This window comes from Montipora capricornis, chromosome 12 (assembly GCF_036669925.1).
Source record: "Montipora capricornis isolate CH-2021 chromosome 12, ASM3666992v2, whole genome shotgun sequence".
Classification (NCBI taxonomy): Eukaryota; Metazoa; Cnidaria; class Anthozoa; order Scleractinia; family Acroporidae; genus Montipora; species Montipora capricornis.
The window spans coordinates 8,610,693-8,629,348 of record NC_090894.1 but is presented as its reverse complement, the minus strand read 5'-3'; the positions used below and the strand labels follow the sequence as shown (position 1 = coordinate 8,629,348).

At 38.8% G+C, this 18,656-nt stretch overlaps 2 protein-coding genes and 1 pseudogene across 2 annotated transcripts; 1 reads left to right on the top strand and 2 right to left on the bottom strand.

Moving 5' to 3' along the window:
* Positions 1-1,099: 1,099 nt before the first annotated feature.
* Positions 1,100-2,428, bottom strand: LOC138025412 (aurora kinase-like). Its single transcript, XM_068872629.1, has one exon. It carries the CDS (start codon positions 2,426-2,428, stop codon positions 1,100-1,102), a length of 1,329 nt encoding a protein of 442 aa, XP_068728730.1.
* Positions 2,429-3,065: 637 nt separating this feature from the next.
* LOC138026075 (uncharacterized) lies at positions 3,066-4,366 on the top strand. The gene is made up of 2 exons (XM_068873266.1): positions 3,066-3,324; positions 3,885-4,366. The coding sequence occupies exons 1-2, from the start codon at positions 3,066-3,068 to the stop codon at positions 4,364-4,366; spliced, it is 741 nt and encodes a 246-aa protein (XP_068729367.1).
* Positions 4,367-7,218: 2,852 nt separating this feature from the next.
* Positions 7,219-18,405, bottom strand: LOC138026069 (uncharacterized; annotated as a pseudogene).
* Between the last annotated feature and the right edge of the window lie 251 nt (positions 18,406-18,656).

Sequence of the window (18,656 nt, the reverse complement as noted above, 5' to 3'; positions counted from 1 at the left end):
AATTGTCAAGTTACTGAAAGAGGTTGATGGTAACCTGAAAATCGAAGAGTGGTCATTTTTTGCTAACAAGCCCGGATAAATCCCGAGCCAAAGAAATGACTTTGACTGTGGTGTTTTTGCATGCATGTATGCTAGAAGTCTTGTTAGCACAAGCCCTATGATTTTTCCCAACAGTCAGAGCATCTCTGATGTAAGATTCTACATGATCCTTGAACTGCACAGAAATTCATTATTACCAATCCCTCCTAATACCTTGAAAGTAGATGATTATTATGCAGTTGACCATGTTAGCTGTTACTACTTTGGCAGGGTTATTCAAATTCAGGGTCAGTTTGCACAGTTCAAATTTCTGCACAGGGTTAGGCTTGGTGCTGATGCAGGTGAAATATTCAATTGGCCAACAAGGGATGATGTGGCTGATGTTCATGAGGACCCGCATAGGATACTTTTTGGTTCACTGTTGGAAGCCATCGTTGCTACAGACGCCATATTTAATTATATCTCCAAATTACACAAACGTGTGACATTTAATTAACTAATCTGCCGCAAGGGAATTTGTCCTCTGGTTGCCTTTTTCAACACTCGCAGCATGCATTTTATTTTGAGCTAGAACACACATCAACAACAGTTAAGCGTTTTATTCGGAAGTCGCGCGCGGTAAACGTCATGCATTGAAAAGCCCGGCAACGTTCGCTTAATTTTACACTACCTAAATAATTTTGTTCAGCGCATAAACAACTTGCGTGTGCGGACGGCCTGATCGAGGCACGAAGTGAAGTCATGCTATGAATTAGTTTGAATTACTTCATTAAATTCTGTTTAGCGACAAAGTTACAGGCAAATCTTTTTTTTTTTTTTACTTTGAGGGAGATGGGGAACAAAAGCAACTTTAGCTTCGAAAAGTTTGTCTGAAGAATTGTGATAACCAGTATCTTATGCAAAATATCCGGCAAATTAATTACATTGTACTTAGGAATTTTTAAATGAGGTTCAGGCGGCTCCGCAATCATTACAGCTCGAATTTAAGTGTCATAGGAGTAAAGCTTCACGCCAATCCCGCAGTCCAAAACAAAAAGACGAATGTTCAGTTGTTATCCTACTATTTTTCCGAGATCGGAACAATATTTCTAAGAGTTGAAACAATGTCATTTGCGGAGGGCCTGTCCTCGGCACGGTGGGAAGTCGCGATGACAATTATTTCAGTGAATAGACGAAAAAAGCTTCTTCCGGAAACAGACAATTGTAACATCTTTCCGAATGAGAAAATATCGCTCGCTGGGCTTTGCTTTTTTCCTTCCATTACTTCTGGTGCCAGGTAATCTGCACTTATCTTGTACGCTTTCAATTTCACGATCTCCTCACTCTTTCCGAAGTCGATAATTATGGGACGATAATGTTCACCTTCTTGCTGAATAATAACATTGTTCGCCTTTAAATCATTGTGCACAATTTCCCTGGCGTGAATATGTCTAAGAGCTTGAGCAATTTCAGTAAACACTTCAGCCGTTAACTGCTTATTAAAAATTCTTTCCTTTACCACTTTGTGGAGGGTAATACTCTCTTCCCCTGTCCCATGGAACTGCATTACAAGGGCGCAAGGAGCTCTCTGTGTTACAACACCAAAAAGAAACGGCAGGTTCGGGTGCTCTCCTAGCATGCGCAGCATTTTTCCTTCGTGCAGCACCTCTTGCTTGCATCTTTGACTTTCACTTGAATTTGAAGCGCCACGCATTTTGATTTCCTTGATTACTGCCTTCATGCCGCGGTATCGGGCAAGAAAGACGTCACCAACTGTTCCGGAACCGATGGGACTTTCTTTTACTTTGACCAACAATGACACATCGAGTTCTTGCACCGCCTCCGGCTTTCTTCGATCCTCCAAAGTCTTGCCAATCCTAATCGATGACTTGCAGAAGACACGGAGATGACTTTGTGAGGAAACCTCTGATCTTTTTTTTAGCTTCGCCAGTGAAAGCAATTTCTTCCCCCTGGAAAGAGTACCAGCGCCCAGAGCCTGCTTTTCACCGACAACTTCTCTTTTAGAAATGGAAATATCCGGCCTTCCACGTTCACCTTCGTTGATGGTTTCCACCTCCCGCTTCTTCCTTTTACTGCAACTGACTTCGTCCTCAATACGCTGACGACAACTTTCATCGGGGATATTCAGTTGCTGTTTCCTTTTGCTGGCCACTGGTTTTTCATCCTCATAATTAGACTCTTTCGCATGGATTTCAAAACGGTTAGCATCTTCCTCAGGAGCCCTGTTGACACAAGGCGCTTGATTTTTCGCCCGTTTCTTCTCTCGCTTCTTTCTTCTCTTCTCTTCCTTTCGCCTTTTTTCCCAATCTCGCTTCTGCTTTTTTTTTTCCTCCTTGGAATGTGGACGAGATCGATATCTACCCTCTTTCAATTCACCAACGTCGGACATGATTTCACGGTTTTGTAACCGGAGCAGTCTTCGGCAGATAGGGTGGGGTGAGATCAACTAGCTCGTGGGGGATGAGTTGTTTGGTGTTACAGTAAATTTTTCAAAAAACGCCTTTGCAATTCGTGTTTTTTTGTTTTCCTTTTTTTGGGGGGGAAGCCTTTTTATTCCTACCTCTCCTATTGCTCGAGGATTTACTTCGATTCAGTAGCCTTGGGGGACGGGCTAAGCTTGCTTTGTTGATGTTGTGCCTGGTGACGGGCCGAAAACGGAAGTGAAACCAACTCGACAACAGAAATTGTTAAATCTTGCGCAAAGGTGGAGGACTACGTGATTTCGGCTTGCCTTTCTATCTCAAGACAAAACAAAGCCCTTCCATTTATTTTAACTTCAAACTGTAGAGTTTTCTAACTTCGTTCTTGATACCCGACTTTCTTCTTTCTGGCAATAGTCATATATTGGAGTTCGCAAACACTCCTGGTTTTTCTCTTGGCTTTTCAACCGCAAGTGCCCAAATATAAAGAATTACTATTGTATTAGAAGACGTAACCAATCAGCAATAAGATGAGCAAACCACAGAGCATAACTGGAATAAACGCAGTTACACAATCACTGTTACGTATCTCACCCGAGTAGCGACATGTCGAGTTACACAACGAAATGCCCTGGATGTAGAAAGGTTTTTAAAACTTTCTATTCTCTTAAGAAGCATGTTCGAGAGAGGCATGAAGACATAAGTGAGGACACACTTAAACCGGAACTCTTCGATCTGGAAGGAGCACCAGCATCTCTCCCTATTCCACTGGAAGACCTCGACCAAGAAAGCAAGCAGGGATACCGGATGTGGCTGGATGGAATTATTGAAAGAATGAGTTCCACATTTCATCCCCGACTGCCAGGTAAACTCAATGATGTTTTTTCAAATTAGGTCAAATCACACCAGAAGTTACAAGCCTCTTAAAGGGGGAGTGGGTTTTTTATTGCGGGCGGGGGGAGAACGGAACATTAATTACTTGCGGATCCAGCATTTCAATGGAGAAGACCTGTAAATAAAATGTTCAATCATGTATTCCTTTTCTTTGTCTGGGAGTAATTATACATTGCCTTACGTGATAGAGAAGTCAAATGGAAAATAAAACTAATCTCATAAAAATGTTACGTTTGTGTTTGTCATGCAACATACACAAGCGTTGCGTGACAAGTCAAACAAAGGCCTTGGAAGGGTCTAAATTTTTAGGTAGTCTCCATTACCAAACTGAAACTTTAATAATTGCAGTTACAACACTAATTTGTCCTGTCGATGCAGCTGTGTAAATACCAAATGGCCCTGAAGGGTTTCAAATTAAGATGCCCTCCATTAAAAATTTGCAGAGATTGCTTTCTGACGTGTTATTTAATATTGCTAAATAACTGCCAAGGATTGTGAACATATATGTATATATATATTTTTTCTTTTCAGGGAGATGGGTGAAAATTGACAGCCACCAAGTACCGAAAAAGTACTTTGAATACTTCATTGGCTCAATGAAAGCACAAGTGAATAGCGTGAGACTGGTTTGCCACAAGTCCCAGCCGAGCTACCAGAGTCTCACTGAAAAAATTTCGTACAAACTGTTCGATGTTGATAACTTCCTGGAAGCCCTGGATGAAGGGGAGGTGTCATTCGACCAGTCCATGCTGTTTTGTGGGAACAACCGTGCAGATGAAGGTACAGCGAATGCCCCCCTTTCCGCTGAAGAGGAAATTGCTCGTGCGAAGAAGAGAGTAAATGAGCATGGAGTCAAAAGGAAACGTCCGTCATCAAAGACCTCTCTGATAGTTGGACAAGGGAAGGGTAGAGCCACAAGGGAGGTTGAATTGATATGGTGGCCTGCCTTATATAAAATGTCAGACCATGGACAGCTTGTAATAAGATTTTTCCTTGAGAAATGTGAATTTTGATTTTTCAAATCTTTTAACAGTATGCCTCAGATGAGTGAGATGTTATTCTTGCCAGGAAAGAAAACAAAAACCTGATATCTTTGAGCTAACATGTAACTTTCTTTTCCGTATATGGACAATACTAAGGCTTTTAGCAAAGTACTACTTCTTTTTTGACCAAGTTGCAGAACCAAAACAGAAGTAAATCAACATTGAAATTGTTCATTTATTTTTGCAAAGAATTTTCGCCCGAGTTTTGTGGGCTTCATGAAAGTGATTTTGTTACAAACCCTGTCAAAAATTAAGTGGTCTCATATTATATTGTATTTTGTGTAAATCCTAATGTATATTGCACCAAATAAATGTTATGAAATTCAGTGACAGGGTTTTTACTCGTTAAATCTTTTAAATTGTCATGACTTTCTATGACCTTTACTAGTATTCCATCATTTCATGTATTTTTCTGCAATATAATGCATAATATGTGTGCTTCTGTATATTTCTAATGAAGTTAGGGCCTGTTTCTTGTGTTTAGTTGATTCAATTTTTCTTCTTTTTGCCTTTTTATTTAGCCAAAAGCACATTGCTTTCCATGATGTTCCATGACCTTCACTTAAACTCCATAACTTTCTAGGCCTAGAAATTGAAATAATAAATTTCATGACTTTCAAGGTTATCCATGACCTGTAGAACCCTGAGTGAACTTATATACAAAGAGCATTTTTAAGTTCTTCATTATTGATTGATAAAATATTTAAGTTTCTGTATTTGTTTGAACTTAGGGTTAACTCTAACCCTAACCCTTAGTTTTGCAAGCTTAAGATTCCAAGACTCCAATTTGCAAAGCCTTGATTTTGCGAGCCCTAAAATTTGCCAAGACTCAACATTTTTAAAACACCATTCTACACCACTGATTATCATTGTAGCATTTGTACTTACCAGAAGGTGCTATCACAAATTGGAGGTGAACAACTACTTACAATCTGCAGTTGTATATCAGGTGGTATATAAATTGGCAATAAGGCCTTGGCCACAATGGAATCTTAACCTGAAATGTAAAATAATAATAATAATAATAACAAAGAAGATTGAAATAATTCTAATTAAGGGAACACTGAAACACCTTTTGTTCCTGAATGATTGAAATCATTTTGTAATATCACAACATTCCAACTCACAGAATCACGGGCGTGCCACCTAGTGTTTCTGTTGCATTTCAAAATCGCACTTAGGAGTTTAAGAACCTCATGACATTACCAAATGACTCACCACAAACATAACATTTCCCCAGGTTCAAAGCAGCTAACCAATCATTTCATAATGTCACAACATTCCAACTCACAGAATCACGGGCGTGCCACCTAGTGTTTCTGTTGCATTTCAAAATCGCACTTAGGAGTTTAAGAACCTCATGACATTACCAAATGACTCACCACAAACATAACATTTCCCCAGGTTCAAAGCAGCTAACCAATCATTTCATAATGTCACAACATTCCAACTCACAGAATCACGGGCGTGCCACCTAGTGTTTCTGTTGCATTTCAAAATCGCACTTAGGAGTTCAAGAACCTCATGACATTACCAAATGACTCACCACAAACATAACATTTCCCCAGGTTCAAAGCAGCTAACCAATCATTTCATAATGTCACAACATTCCAACTCACAGAATCACGGGCGTGCCACCTAGTGTTTCTGTTGCATTTCAAAATCGCACTTAGGAGTTCAAGAACCTCATGACATTACCAAATGGCCCACCACAAACATAACATTTCCCCAGGTTCAAAGCAGCTAACCAATCGTTTCGTAATGTCACAACATTCCAACTCACAGAAACACGGGCGTGCCACCTAGTGTTTCTGTTGCATTTCAAAATCGCACTTAGGAGTTCAAGAACCTCATGACATTACCAAATGACTCACCACAAACATAACATTTCCCCAGGTTCAAAGCAGCTAACCAATCATTTCATAATGTCACAACATTCCAACTCACAGAATCACGGGCGTGCCACCTAGTGTTTCTGTTGCATTTCAAAATCGCACTTAGGAGTTCAAGAACCTCATGACATTACCAAATGACTCACCACAAACATAACATTTCCCCAGGTTCAAAGCAGCTAACCAATCATTTCATAATGTCACAACATTCCAACTCACAGAATCACGGGCGTGCCACCTAGTGTTTCTGTTGCATTTCAAAATCGCACTTAGGAGTTCAAGAACCTCATGACATTACCAAATGGCCCACCACAAACATAACATTTCCCCAGGTTCAAAGCAGCTAACCAATCGTTTCGTAATGTCACAACATTCCAACTCACAGAAACACGGGCGTGCCACCTAGTGTTTCTGTTGCATTTCAAAATCGCACTTAGGAGTTCAAGAACCTCATGACATTACCAAATGACTCACCACAAACATAACATTTCCCCAGGTTCAAAGCAGCTAACCAATCATTTCATAATGTCACAACATTCCAACTCACAGAATCACGGGCGTGCCACCTAGTGTTTCTGTTGCATTTCAAAATCGCACTTAGGAGTTCAAGAACCTCATGACATTACCAAATGACTCACCACAAACATAACATTTCCCCAGGTTCAAAGCAGCTAACCAATCATTTCATAATGTCACAACATTCCAACTCACAGAATCACGGGCGTGCCACCTAGTGTTTCTGTTGCATTTCAAAATCGCACTTAGGAGTTCAAGAACCTCATGACATTACCAAATGGCCCACCACAAACATAACATTTCCCCCAGTTCACAGTTAGTGACTATGTTGATCATGACTTTTGCGATGAGTGGTGGCTCTTAAAAGAGCCGTTTGTTTGTTTCTTTTTTTCCCCAGGAGGATTGACAATCGATGGAATCTCTTCTTTTAGGCATATTTCGTCTCATAATGATTGGAGGGCCTGTCTTTCTCTTTTTTCATTACACGTCTTGATTTCTGAATACTGGGGAATATCTTTTAGCCGGTAGAAGACATCACATCAAACACTAAAAGGGAAAGAATTAACTAATTTTAGTCCATGATTTGTACTTAATATATTATTTTTACAAAGACAGGAAAATTATCAGTCTACTAATTTAGGAACAACTTCATGGAGATTCTGTAATAACATCTCATACAGATTTTTTTGTGTGGGTAACATTGACAAAAGATAAAAAGAAAGCAACAATTAAAACACATGCTAAAAGTCTGCTAGAGTGAACTGAAAATAACTTAAATATGAAAGGAATACTGCCGTTAGCCTATAACTTAATAACTACTGACTTCCTTACCATAATATTATAATGTATTCCAGTCACGATACCTAATGAGGTGTATCGTAACGGATAGTTCATTATGGAAAATGTTAATTGCACGAAAAAAGACAAGAATCTAGGTAGAAGGACAGTGATAACACATCTCATAATTCAGAGTATACTTACCTCCTCATTTCTCCACTGAACAATGAGTGCCATCAACTCTTTGCGAAGACTTGCCATGTTCTCAAATCTCCAATTAAATGTTGGACAGCAGTTTCCAGATACAATGATGTCCCTTATAGCGAGCATTACACCAACTCCACAGCTACCTGCGCCAATTCCACTTTTCGGCTGCATGGGCATATTAATTCGTGGCAAAGGAAGTCTTAAACAAGACTTGTTCCAGTGTTGCTCTGAAATGGCCCCATCAGACATAGCCTTGAACGCACACAGCATGTTTTGAACAATGCGCAAGGTATCACTATGAAGGCTAATCTTTAAACCATCATCAAAGAAAACAGTTCTGCTGCACACATCAAAACAGAGAAGTCCCCAGTGTTGAGGTCTTTCAAAATGCACTGGTGTTAAAATGCACATAGCATCTGCTACTTGGCACTGGGGAAAGAAGGAATTGACCTTATGCTTGAAGAACTCCACCCCTTGCTTTGCCCACAATTGACTGAAGGAGGGAAGATAAATATTCCTGAATGTTTTGTTCTTTCAAGAAACTTGAAGGAAACAACATCAATTGTGAAGCCATTGACATAGCGCTCACATGCCAGTGTTCTAAAATCTGAGACATCCAGAATAAAGTCACGATATCTTGAAACCTCATCATGGGGCCTTGTGTTGAAGAGTAATTCTTCTACCATACTGACACCTGGCACAGAAGTCGTCTGTGAAAGCCACTTTCTTTCTTCATTTACTTTTCCTGCTTCTGTTGACAACCTGCACATGGTTTGGAAAACCTGGATTCCCTTTCTTGTGTAGCAGCCAATTCTTCCAAGATTTACGACGACTTCATCTTCATCTTCATCTTCACTGTCAACAGAATCACTGTTAATTGTTGAAGCTTGGAGCAGTTTACATGCATGCTGCAAGATTGCTTCTCCAGGACGCTGTTTGGCAAGGATGGGGTCCCCAATCTCTACTGCTGTAGTTTGAGGTCGAAATACTGTTACTTCATTTTCTGTAATGAATGCCACATCAGGAAACTTCAATGCTGCTAATTCAGCCCGAGTTAGGTTCTTCAAGTCAGAAAATCTGGCTAGTTCAGACTCAGCATTCTCTTTTATTTCACTTTGTTTGGAAGCGCTGTTATCTTCTTCTCCTACAGTTTCAGCATTCTCAGTTAGTTTTGCAGTGCTATCACCTTCTTCTTGTATTTCTTCCACATTGACAGTTTCAGCATTTTCAGTTTGTTTGACACTGCTGTCATCTTCTTCTTGAGCCTCTTCTCCCACATTGACAATTTCAGCATTCTCAGTTTGTTTGACACTTCTGTCATCTTCTTCTTGAGCATCTTCTTCCACATTGACTTTTTTGACAGTTTCAGCATTCATACTTTCTTTGGTGGTGCCGTCATCTTCTCCATCATCCTTCACCATCACTTTTCCAGCATTTTTTTCCCACTCATCATGGTCATACATCCTGACAGGAAGCTGGCCAGGCACAAGAATACGGTGCTTAGTTTCTGTATCGTCAAACTGGCAGAAGTCAAGCCCAAATAAATCATCAAAAAGTTTGTTCATTCTGTTTATCCAGGCTTTATCTTCCGTTGTCCAGCCCATTTTTTTGGGTCGCCATCCACAGCCTCTGTAGTAGAAAGTTTTTCCTACATGAAGCAAAAACAAGAAAATAATATTTATTGTTGTTATTTAAATTAACTGAAATCAATTTAAACCATTACAATGAGGTGCACTATCACCAAAAATAAATTTGCTGCATGAGACCCCCACATGACTCGGAACCCAATTTTAGTTAGCCCAAAGGTTTTCCATGAAGGCAATGCATCAAGAACAACAAAAAAGGCCAGAACAGTGGTATTTGTGACCTTGCCTTTTGCAAGGATTGAACAATGGCAGATATGGAACACAGCTGCTTCACCATTAATTGGAGCACAGATTCTAGATATTGAAAAAAGTGGCCCGAAATTGAAAAGAAGCATTCAGTCTGTTTGAGAAAACTTTAGATTTAAACTGAGCAAATAACTCTTCAAAATCGCCAACAAACGTTTACGTTCTCTCAAGTTCTGAGTCAGCCTGGCCATAACTTTGTGGCCAAATTGTTAAGGCTCCTAAGTGCTTGCCAACACCACTTTGTCATACATTGATGTAACGGAGAGCCCTTTGTTTGTCTGAGGAACACTGGGGGATCAAAAGTTGTGAAGTCATTAGTGTGCAGTGCTATTCCCTCAGCTGGTTTGAGACATAAAATTAAACTCAAAGGGAATTGACATTGACTAAGAAGTAAAAGATACCTGAAATGATGCATCGGCAAGCCTGTCTAAAGGAAAGCCTCATACCCAGAAGCAACTCAAGGTACCAGTGGGAAATAATTTGGTCAGCTGAAATAAATAACAATAAGAATCAAATTGTTAATCTTTCACTCTCAGGACAAAACAAGTTGTATGATGTTAAGTGAAGAAATACAAGAATAAAGGAGCAATGTTTATTTTCACCACATAAAACAGAGATGATTGAAATACATACTTTACTAAGGGATCTAAAACATAATTTATCTGACCCCCTTATTAACTTTGACGAAATTTTGCCTTTGCTGTAGTCGTAATTGGTTTTCAGTGTGATAAACAAACCTTTTTTTTTCTTCTGATAGTATGAAACCATTTATTTCATTGTGAAGACGTGAATCAATTGTGATAGTGTTTTGTCAAATTGCTAAACAACAGATGAAGGTCAAAATATGAGTGAAGATCACTTTCAGTTGTCTGGAAGTTTGCTTAAATATGCTCTCAAGTTTGTTATATATCTTCTCATTTTAAAAGTAAGCTATCGAGGAAATCATTATGAAGAAATAAAATCATAAATTCTACTGTTTTTCTTAAGACCACATTTGCACAACAGCAACATAATTCAGACTGGTGTTGTTTTAAGTTAGTACATTACGAAATGAGTTTGAAAAAACTAAAGAAAACAGGCTATTCATACATCTATAACTTACATGAGGAAATCTTGCCAGATGCATCATGAGAGGTTGCTCTTGAATACAGTTGTCTTTGCAGTTTATGTCCAGATTCAAATCCTTGATTTGAGAGGTCTCGTAATGTTCTATGGATTCTGAATAACATTGGGACATGTTCCACTGTCAAATGGCCATAATCACCAGTCCCAAGACTTGTGCCAAACAGTTCCAGGAGAAGAAAACCTCATTCTTTGCACTATAAGGTATAGAGCGAATTTCTGTTCACTACACAGGTGACTAACCATTTCATAATTAAGGGAACAAATGTACCTGCAATGTATAACTTTTGCATGCCAAGGACCTACATACAAATCCAATGACAAATGGAAAACTTACACGTAAACTACCAAGTACCTAATGGCAAAGGGACTAATAAGACAAAACAAACTTGATACAAACAATAATTATTGTACTAGCTTTTTAAAGTAGCCTCATTTTTAGACCTGCCTGCAGAAAAAAAATCACACGAAAACAAACTTAACAATAATTATTTAAAATGGATGTACCTGTATATCAAATATGTCAATGAGATGTTCTTCATCTTCACTAAATTCCCGGTCTCTTATGATTTCTGCTATTTCCTTCCACATAGAGCACACCTGTAAAAACCACACCTGTGTTCATGCTGCATGGCAAAAGCTAAATAACTGTAAAAGTCACCTGTTTAAATACTTTTTACGATTATCAGTTTTAACCATTATTATGACTGTGATTGTTATTGAATGAGCCTTTTTATGCATCCTGCTCTTCATGATTAAAGGGAATGGTAAACAAAGAGAACAATGGAAAAGACAAAGGAAAGAAATGAAAAGATGGTCTTGAAGGCTCACCTTGATCATTAATTCCTTTGTGAGAGCAGCAGCATAGGAACTGAGCTCTTTATTTCTCTCATTCAACATCTGCTTTGTCTTCCCTTTTTTTTTCAGTTTTGGAGCAGGCTGGGGTTTGTACAGCTTTTTGAATTCATTTTCAATCTCTTTTCCCTTTTCACGCCAAAATTTGTTTTGTCTTTCAATCTCCTGTGCAACATCTACATTAAAAAGAATGGGGATGAACAAATCGATACCAGTAATCATAACTTTGCGCATACGTTCTGTGCATCTTGAGATACTCGGATTTCCTATCGGTGATGCTTACTAATACAGGGATATTTTTGTGCGGTTTAAAACTATCCGGAGAAAGTAGATCTTAGTAAGTACTCTTGGTATCCAAAAAGAAAATTGGGGGTAACCATGCATTTTTCAGAGCTAATCAAGTTTCAATTTGAGAAAGAATGCCATACATTGCTTTATATTTTAAAGCTTTGTACAAATATTGTTCATGAATTATCTTTGAAAAATGCGTGGTTACCTCCAATTTTCTTTTTGGATTTTAATAACACTTGTTAAGATCTACATTTCCTGCATAATCACACACGAGGGCAAAAATATTAATTAGTAGGCACCGTCCTTAACAGCAAAAATAATACATCGTCATATTAAGGTTCTGCCTCAGCAACACATTCTGTTCTTTTAATTACTGACCTGATCTAGCCAATTGAATTTCTTTAAGTCTTGTTCCAAAATCTCTGACAAAAATCCCACTCTCCAACATCTCACTATAGTACTGCCAAGCAAAAGAAAATAGTATTTTAAGCTTTACCGATTTGTACAGTGTAGTACCAACAGTAAAAATTGATTTTTGCTCCTATTATGCTGCTGTGTTAACCTATCTTTGATCCATCAAAGATAGAGTGTGGATTATTTATGACAAAGGTTGACAGTAAGATGCACATACCATTTATTAGAGCTTACATCCAACTTTAGTACGTTGCAGTTTGCTCAGAAATGCAAATAAATAATTTGTATTATAATTTATCCCTTTATGAATTGGTGCTAAGTGTTGCATAACAAAGACCAAACAAATTACCCTTTGCCGTGCCTCGCAAAAAGTTATTTTGTTGAGGATGCACAGTTTGGCAGCTTCAGCATCTTTAAAGTGAGCTTCGAGCTTTTTAGATGGCAGAGATTTATCCACTATATCCTCAATGTCATTTAAGATTTGGCGTTCTGTGCTTCCTGAAAAAAACAAACAAACAAACAAACAATAAGCAATTGTTATCAAAGAAAGTAAGCCGACCAGAACAGTTCACTGTCAAACTGGCCATGTGAAAAACCTTTCTATGGAAGTGTAAGGGAAAAATGGACATGTCTGCAATCCAAAAGAGAGAGACAGTGAAGTTAAGCAACTATAACCCAGCCTTTAATTATTTGAAACCCAGTTCATACTTAATCCAGGATTAAAAAAATATCAGCATTGTCTTTTGTGAAATACTGTTCAGTATTACAGTACTATCACTGTGCCTTAAAGGGCTTGAGTCAAGGGATCATCAAAATAAAGGGTGAAAAAGACTTACAGTGTATCATGAATCAATCTTACTGCAGACATGGATGACTAACCTGTTTTAGGCAAGAACTAGGTGTCTAGATTAAGAAATTAACAATCAAGGAAATAATAATGCAATGTATAAAATTGTTTATGGGATCACTGACCTGAACAAGAGGCAAACTTGATATTATTTCTCCCAACAGCTGTTTTCTGTCCAGATTTGACCTTTACAGTGATTCGATCCCCATAAAAGTTGTCAGGGCCATATCTGGCAAGTTCTGCATTGCACTCTGGCAGTGAGCTTATTTCATAGGCAAGAAGTCCCACACTTTTCAGAATTTGCTCAGTATTTTGCATCTCGCAATGCAATGCACACAGACAATGTGAAGACAAGTCCTCGTCAAGAATACATGTGAGATCATCTCTCATTCCTTTGAAACTAGTCAAAAGTAAAAGTCAAAAAGGATGTACAATTATAAACATATAAGCAACACGTACAGTAAATCCACGATGTTACTGATGTGAGATGGGGACTGTGCAGTGATATTTGGAAATTCCAGTTAACTTGGTTTCCATGATGCACAAAATAATTTCTTAAAACTTACCCGCCAATGTTAGCCTTTGTTTGAAGGAAGTGTTCAAGGCAAATCTCATGGCTCCCCAAGTCACAATCACAAGCCTGGGTTAATGTAAAAACACAGCAAACACTGTTAGAACGTTTGCAAAAGACAGCTCATCCATTCACAGTTGTTACAACTGAAAATAGTCATGCAAGGAAAAGGTAATCTGAACAGCTAGTAACGGTACTTGTTAGCAATGTTATATTGCTTTTGTGATTCTTTGCCTCCTTGAAACTCTCATTTGTAGACAGAGACATTTTGTTGTGTAAAATACATATATATGAATTCCATAAAATAAGCTGAAAAAACTAAAATTGAAAGAACCTGAATGTAAGTAATTTTCAAGTTCTCAAAAACGTTTGGTGTTTTTTTGGGGTTTCTACATGTAGTGTTTACAGCTTTTTTCTTCTTTTTGGATATTTTTACATTATTGGACAGTTTCTAAGAAAAACAGCATTGCGTGCAAATTATTCTACTTCTTCAATTACTGAATTATAAACCTACCCTCATTGCTAAACAGAAAATACAAAACTCAACCGCCAGTCCTTGACCACCGAGGATAAAATCATCATCTCCAACCTTCTCCCAAAGCAAGATCAAGCCCTTGTAATCCAAAGTAACTAGCAATATTGAAGAAAACAGAAAAAAATCAGCTTCTTACAAAATATGTATTGGAAATTCAAACACTCATAAGTAGGTTGTATGTGTAAATGTATGTGCATACAGTAGAGTACTGCCTTGAGGCCACCTTGTTATTGGGGTCAGTTTTTATGGTCCTGGTGAAACACCGGTAGATTTTCTTATTAGAACCCTGTTATTGCAGCTATTGCACTAATGCAGCCAATGGCCACATTCTAAAATCCCAACCCATTTTATAATAATTATTTTACCCCATTAGTACCGCCACTTGAACCAAACACCCATTAAATATTGACCTGACAAAACAAATGCAGTACTTGAAAAATGATATTGAATGATACTATGATACTATTTCCATGGCCTGTTGGTGGTGGTATTCACAGGGATGCACTGTATTACCAAAACACTGTAAATAATACAAAAATAACAAGAAAAACAAGCTAGATTTAGACATTTTCACTTAAACAGCTACCCCCAAACAACATCTTGAAGTTCAAACAAGATTCATGAACACACCATTGCAGCCAGTAATCTTGAAGACAGAAACATGTAACTACATGTGCCATAGCATATACGTCATCAGTTCCATACTAATTAAGCAGTTGTAATGTAAGCAATTAAAAACAAATAAAATACTGTCTATTGTATGAACAAAAAGTACCTTTAAACTTAACATGGTAGTGCTTGCCATCTACCAGAATACCATTTTGTTTAAGCTCACTCTTCCATTTGTTGAGACTGTCAAAAAGCTTTCTAAGATCCTCTCTAACAAACAAAATACACAGAAAATAAAACACTTACTAACCACATTGTCTTGAAACCTTGCATTTATTTACTAACCCTAACCTTAATGTGTTGAAATCCGAAATCTCAAATGTATGAGAAAATGTACAGTGTTACATAAAGGAAACATTTTACTGACCTCTTTTCTTTGCAATTGGCAATAGCAAGTGGGTAGACTGATTTTGCACTTTGACTTGACTGGTGTTTGGCATCAAGTGCCACCATACCAATAGCCACTTGATTTTTGCCTAGAATTAAAAAGTATTAGAAATATCATAAAAACAATAGCCTCAATTTGGTGCAAAATATGTACTGATATTTGTCACCAGACAATATTTTTGAGAAGTGAACCAAACAGATTTTCCAGAATAAGCTGAAAGGTAGACTGTGTTCTTCGATAAACAGGTAATGTCAAAGGACAAATATCAGTGCACATGTTTGAAGCAAAATGGAGGCAATATCATGTTTATTATCTTCTAAATATCATTTTGCAATGGTGCTCATTTTTGAAGACCTTTTATCTACGGTTTCAACCATCGAAGTAACTCTGTCATCGTTCAAACCCAGGGTTTTCAATAAGTTTTGAAATACATGTCTTCATGGAGCTGACTAACGTACGTGGCAAACTGATGAATTTTTTCAATCATTTGAGTGAAAATACAGCCAAAGTAGGCAGCAGTAAGACATAAATTCTGACAAAGTAGGCGGCGATTTTTGCAGCTTGCTGGCTTCTAGTGTAACCCTTAGGCGGTGGTAAGAAGTAAATTCTGATAAAGTAGGCAGCATTTGTTGCCAGTTGCCTGCTTCTAATAAAACCCCTGCAAAACCCATCACTCACTCCCATATGTATAACAATTATTTGCATATTCATGGAAGAAGTGCTAATTAGCAGGGAACTCTTAACTGTGGAAGAACTAAACAGCCTGTCATAAAAGAGACCAAATAACAAGGGAGACAGAAAACATGCAGTTAAAATACAGAATGCATATGCACTTACCAAAGAAAGGACGGCCATCAATCTTTAAATTGAAGACAACTTCATTCGGGACTGAGCCATGAAGATGCATGTCCCTGATTGCCCAAATGGCAGCACTCTTCAGGTTGACTTCAAAGCCAGGAAATTCAGAAGGGATTTCCTTGATCCCAATGAGACTTCTTACCACGTCAAGCTGCCCCTTTCGCAATGCTTCAATGTTGTTTTTTATTGGTATTAAGTCCCCGTCTGATGTTTTCTGCCAATGAATGAGAAGAGATTACAAAATGCAAAATGATATATTCTTTAATACTAAGACATGTATATTGTGGCTCTTTCCTGATACAAGATAATAGACTGCTAAAAAATTTTAAAAATCATAAACAAAGGATCACACCTAAAACTCTACAAATGCTGGCAGGAAAACTTGATGGCAAATGGGCCACAAAAATGGAACTTCAAAATGATTGTTGTAAATTTTCAGAGCTGCTTATAACCAAAAACTATTAAATCATAATCTAACCTGGGCACCAAAAAGGCCGACTGAGGTTGTTGGCAAGACCACAATTGCATTGCTTTGAAAAAACTCATGCTAACTATCAAGGAAATGCAGGGTTTGAATTTTAACCCAAAAGTCATTAAAAAATGGCCAATTTTGAATAACATGAAACATGTACTTAACACCTCTACTACAAAACAAGCCACCCTCCCCCCCCCCCCAACCCCTTCTCAAACCCTACCCCCACTCTTTGCAGCATACAAAAATATACCATATGGCTACTCGTAGTTATTCAAGAAGAAATTTGACACTGATAATTCTTACCCCTGTTCTTCCTAGCCTTGTAAGGTTAATTAAGTCTTGCCAGGAACGGTCTGAAATCCTACTCTTTAGCTTGAAAAGCAGGTAAATCCAGTCTGGCACTCTCATTGACTTTAGCTTCTCTTCCCACACGTCTTCTGGAATGAGCTTCGAAAATGCCACTTTGACCCCTTTCTCTTGCACGACTGTTTCCATAACTGTGCTAAACAATTCTCGGGCATCTCGACCAACTTTTTTGGTGAGTAGGCAGCACTGTCCAAGAACGGAACCAATCGACTCGCCTTCGGCTTCACAAAGTGTTTTCATTTGTTCCATCAATTTCACAGAAGTTTCACGGATCTTTCGTTTTTTGGAGGCAGGAGAAAGATCCTCATCGGCCCTGAGTTCGGACAGTGTCCTCTTAAGCTTCTTTTCAGGTTTTGGCGGGACATGGCCAGTTGCCCGCGCGCGCTCTTTTGAAATTTGGCGGGCTTGGAGTACTCGGTGGAGTGGGCGGCAGATACTCACTTTTTCCATTCCCCAGAACCAAATTTACCTTCGAAGGTGGAATTATTTCTGGGGCAGGTTTCTGTGACGGGCTTTCAATAGAGCTCGAGGGCTGGACTCCGTTCTGATTAAGATCGAAAGCGTTAACCCACGCTGCCAACGCTTGAAACTCGTTCGATCGGATAAATTGGACGTCCGCAAGTGATTTCTGGCGCAGTATTCCTACCGTAAGGCCAAATGCGGAAGCCACATACACTTTCTCGTTTCTTCGCCCAGAGTCTGAAAACCAAGTCGCCGACGCTGGAACGCCATCGGCCGAGCAAAGATCATCCAGGTTGATTTGACGATACTCGTTGGGAAACACTCGCGCATAACCAAGCGTACAAAACCTAGAAGGTTTGCAATCGCATAAAGTGGAATTTAACGCATACCAAGATTTGTTCGGGTCTAATGAAGGCGAAATAACTCTGTGGAGTTTTGGCGGGTCGTTTGCCTCGGCGACGTCGCCAAGACTTCCACTTTCCATCCTCACGGTAAGCGACTGACGGAATTCTTGAACATAAATGCGGCTATATACGTGATACTTTTTCAAACGTGGCGCCATATGGCACAAACACTGCCATATAGAGTAAAATCCAATTATTTCCATTGTGAAGTTGGTCATTCGTTCACTTGTACACACCGCAAACAATACAATTTTGTACATCGTACCGATCGTACCATGTCCCACCAGACAACAGGAGTTTGTACGCATGTCGTTTGAGGCCAACCGCAGCTTGAACGAAGTGGGCTCGCGTACACTGTTCGCGCCAGAAAGCAAAACCATTCGCAACAGTTTTTAAATTCGAGTTCAATTTGGCCACCTCGTCCCTCGACCGGAGACTCTCGTCTCTCAGCGGAGACTTCTTCGGTGAAATTCCCCAAGCCAGCCAATAACATATATGAACTTAAAAATTTCTGATCACAAATAAGTATAAAGATGTACTGTCAAGAAGGTTTCGACAAAAGTACCAGTAGAGAATCTCATTTCTTAGAATACATACGTGGAACGAGGCCGCGAAACAAGTCAAGGGTAGCGCATGAATAAAAGATAACCCTGTGTCAGTTCCCATAGAAAATAGCTGCATTAATCAAAACCGCGCCACTGGGATAAACATAAAACTTC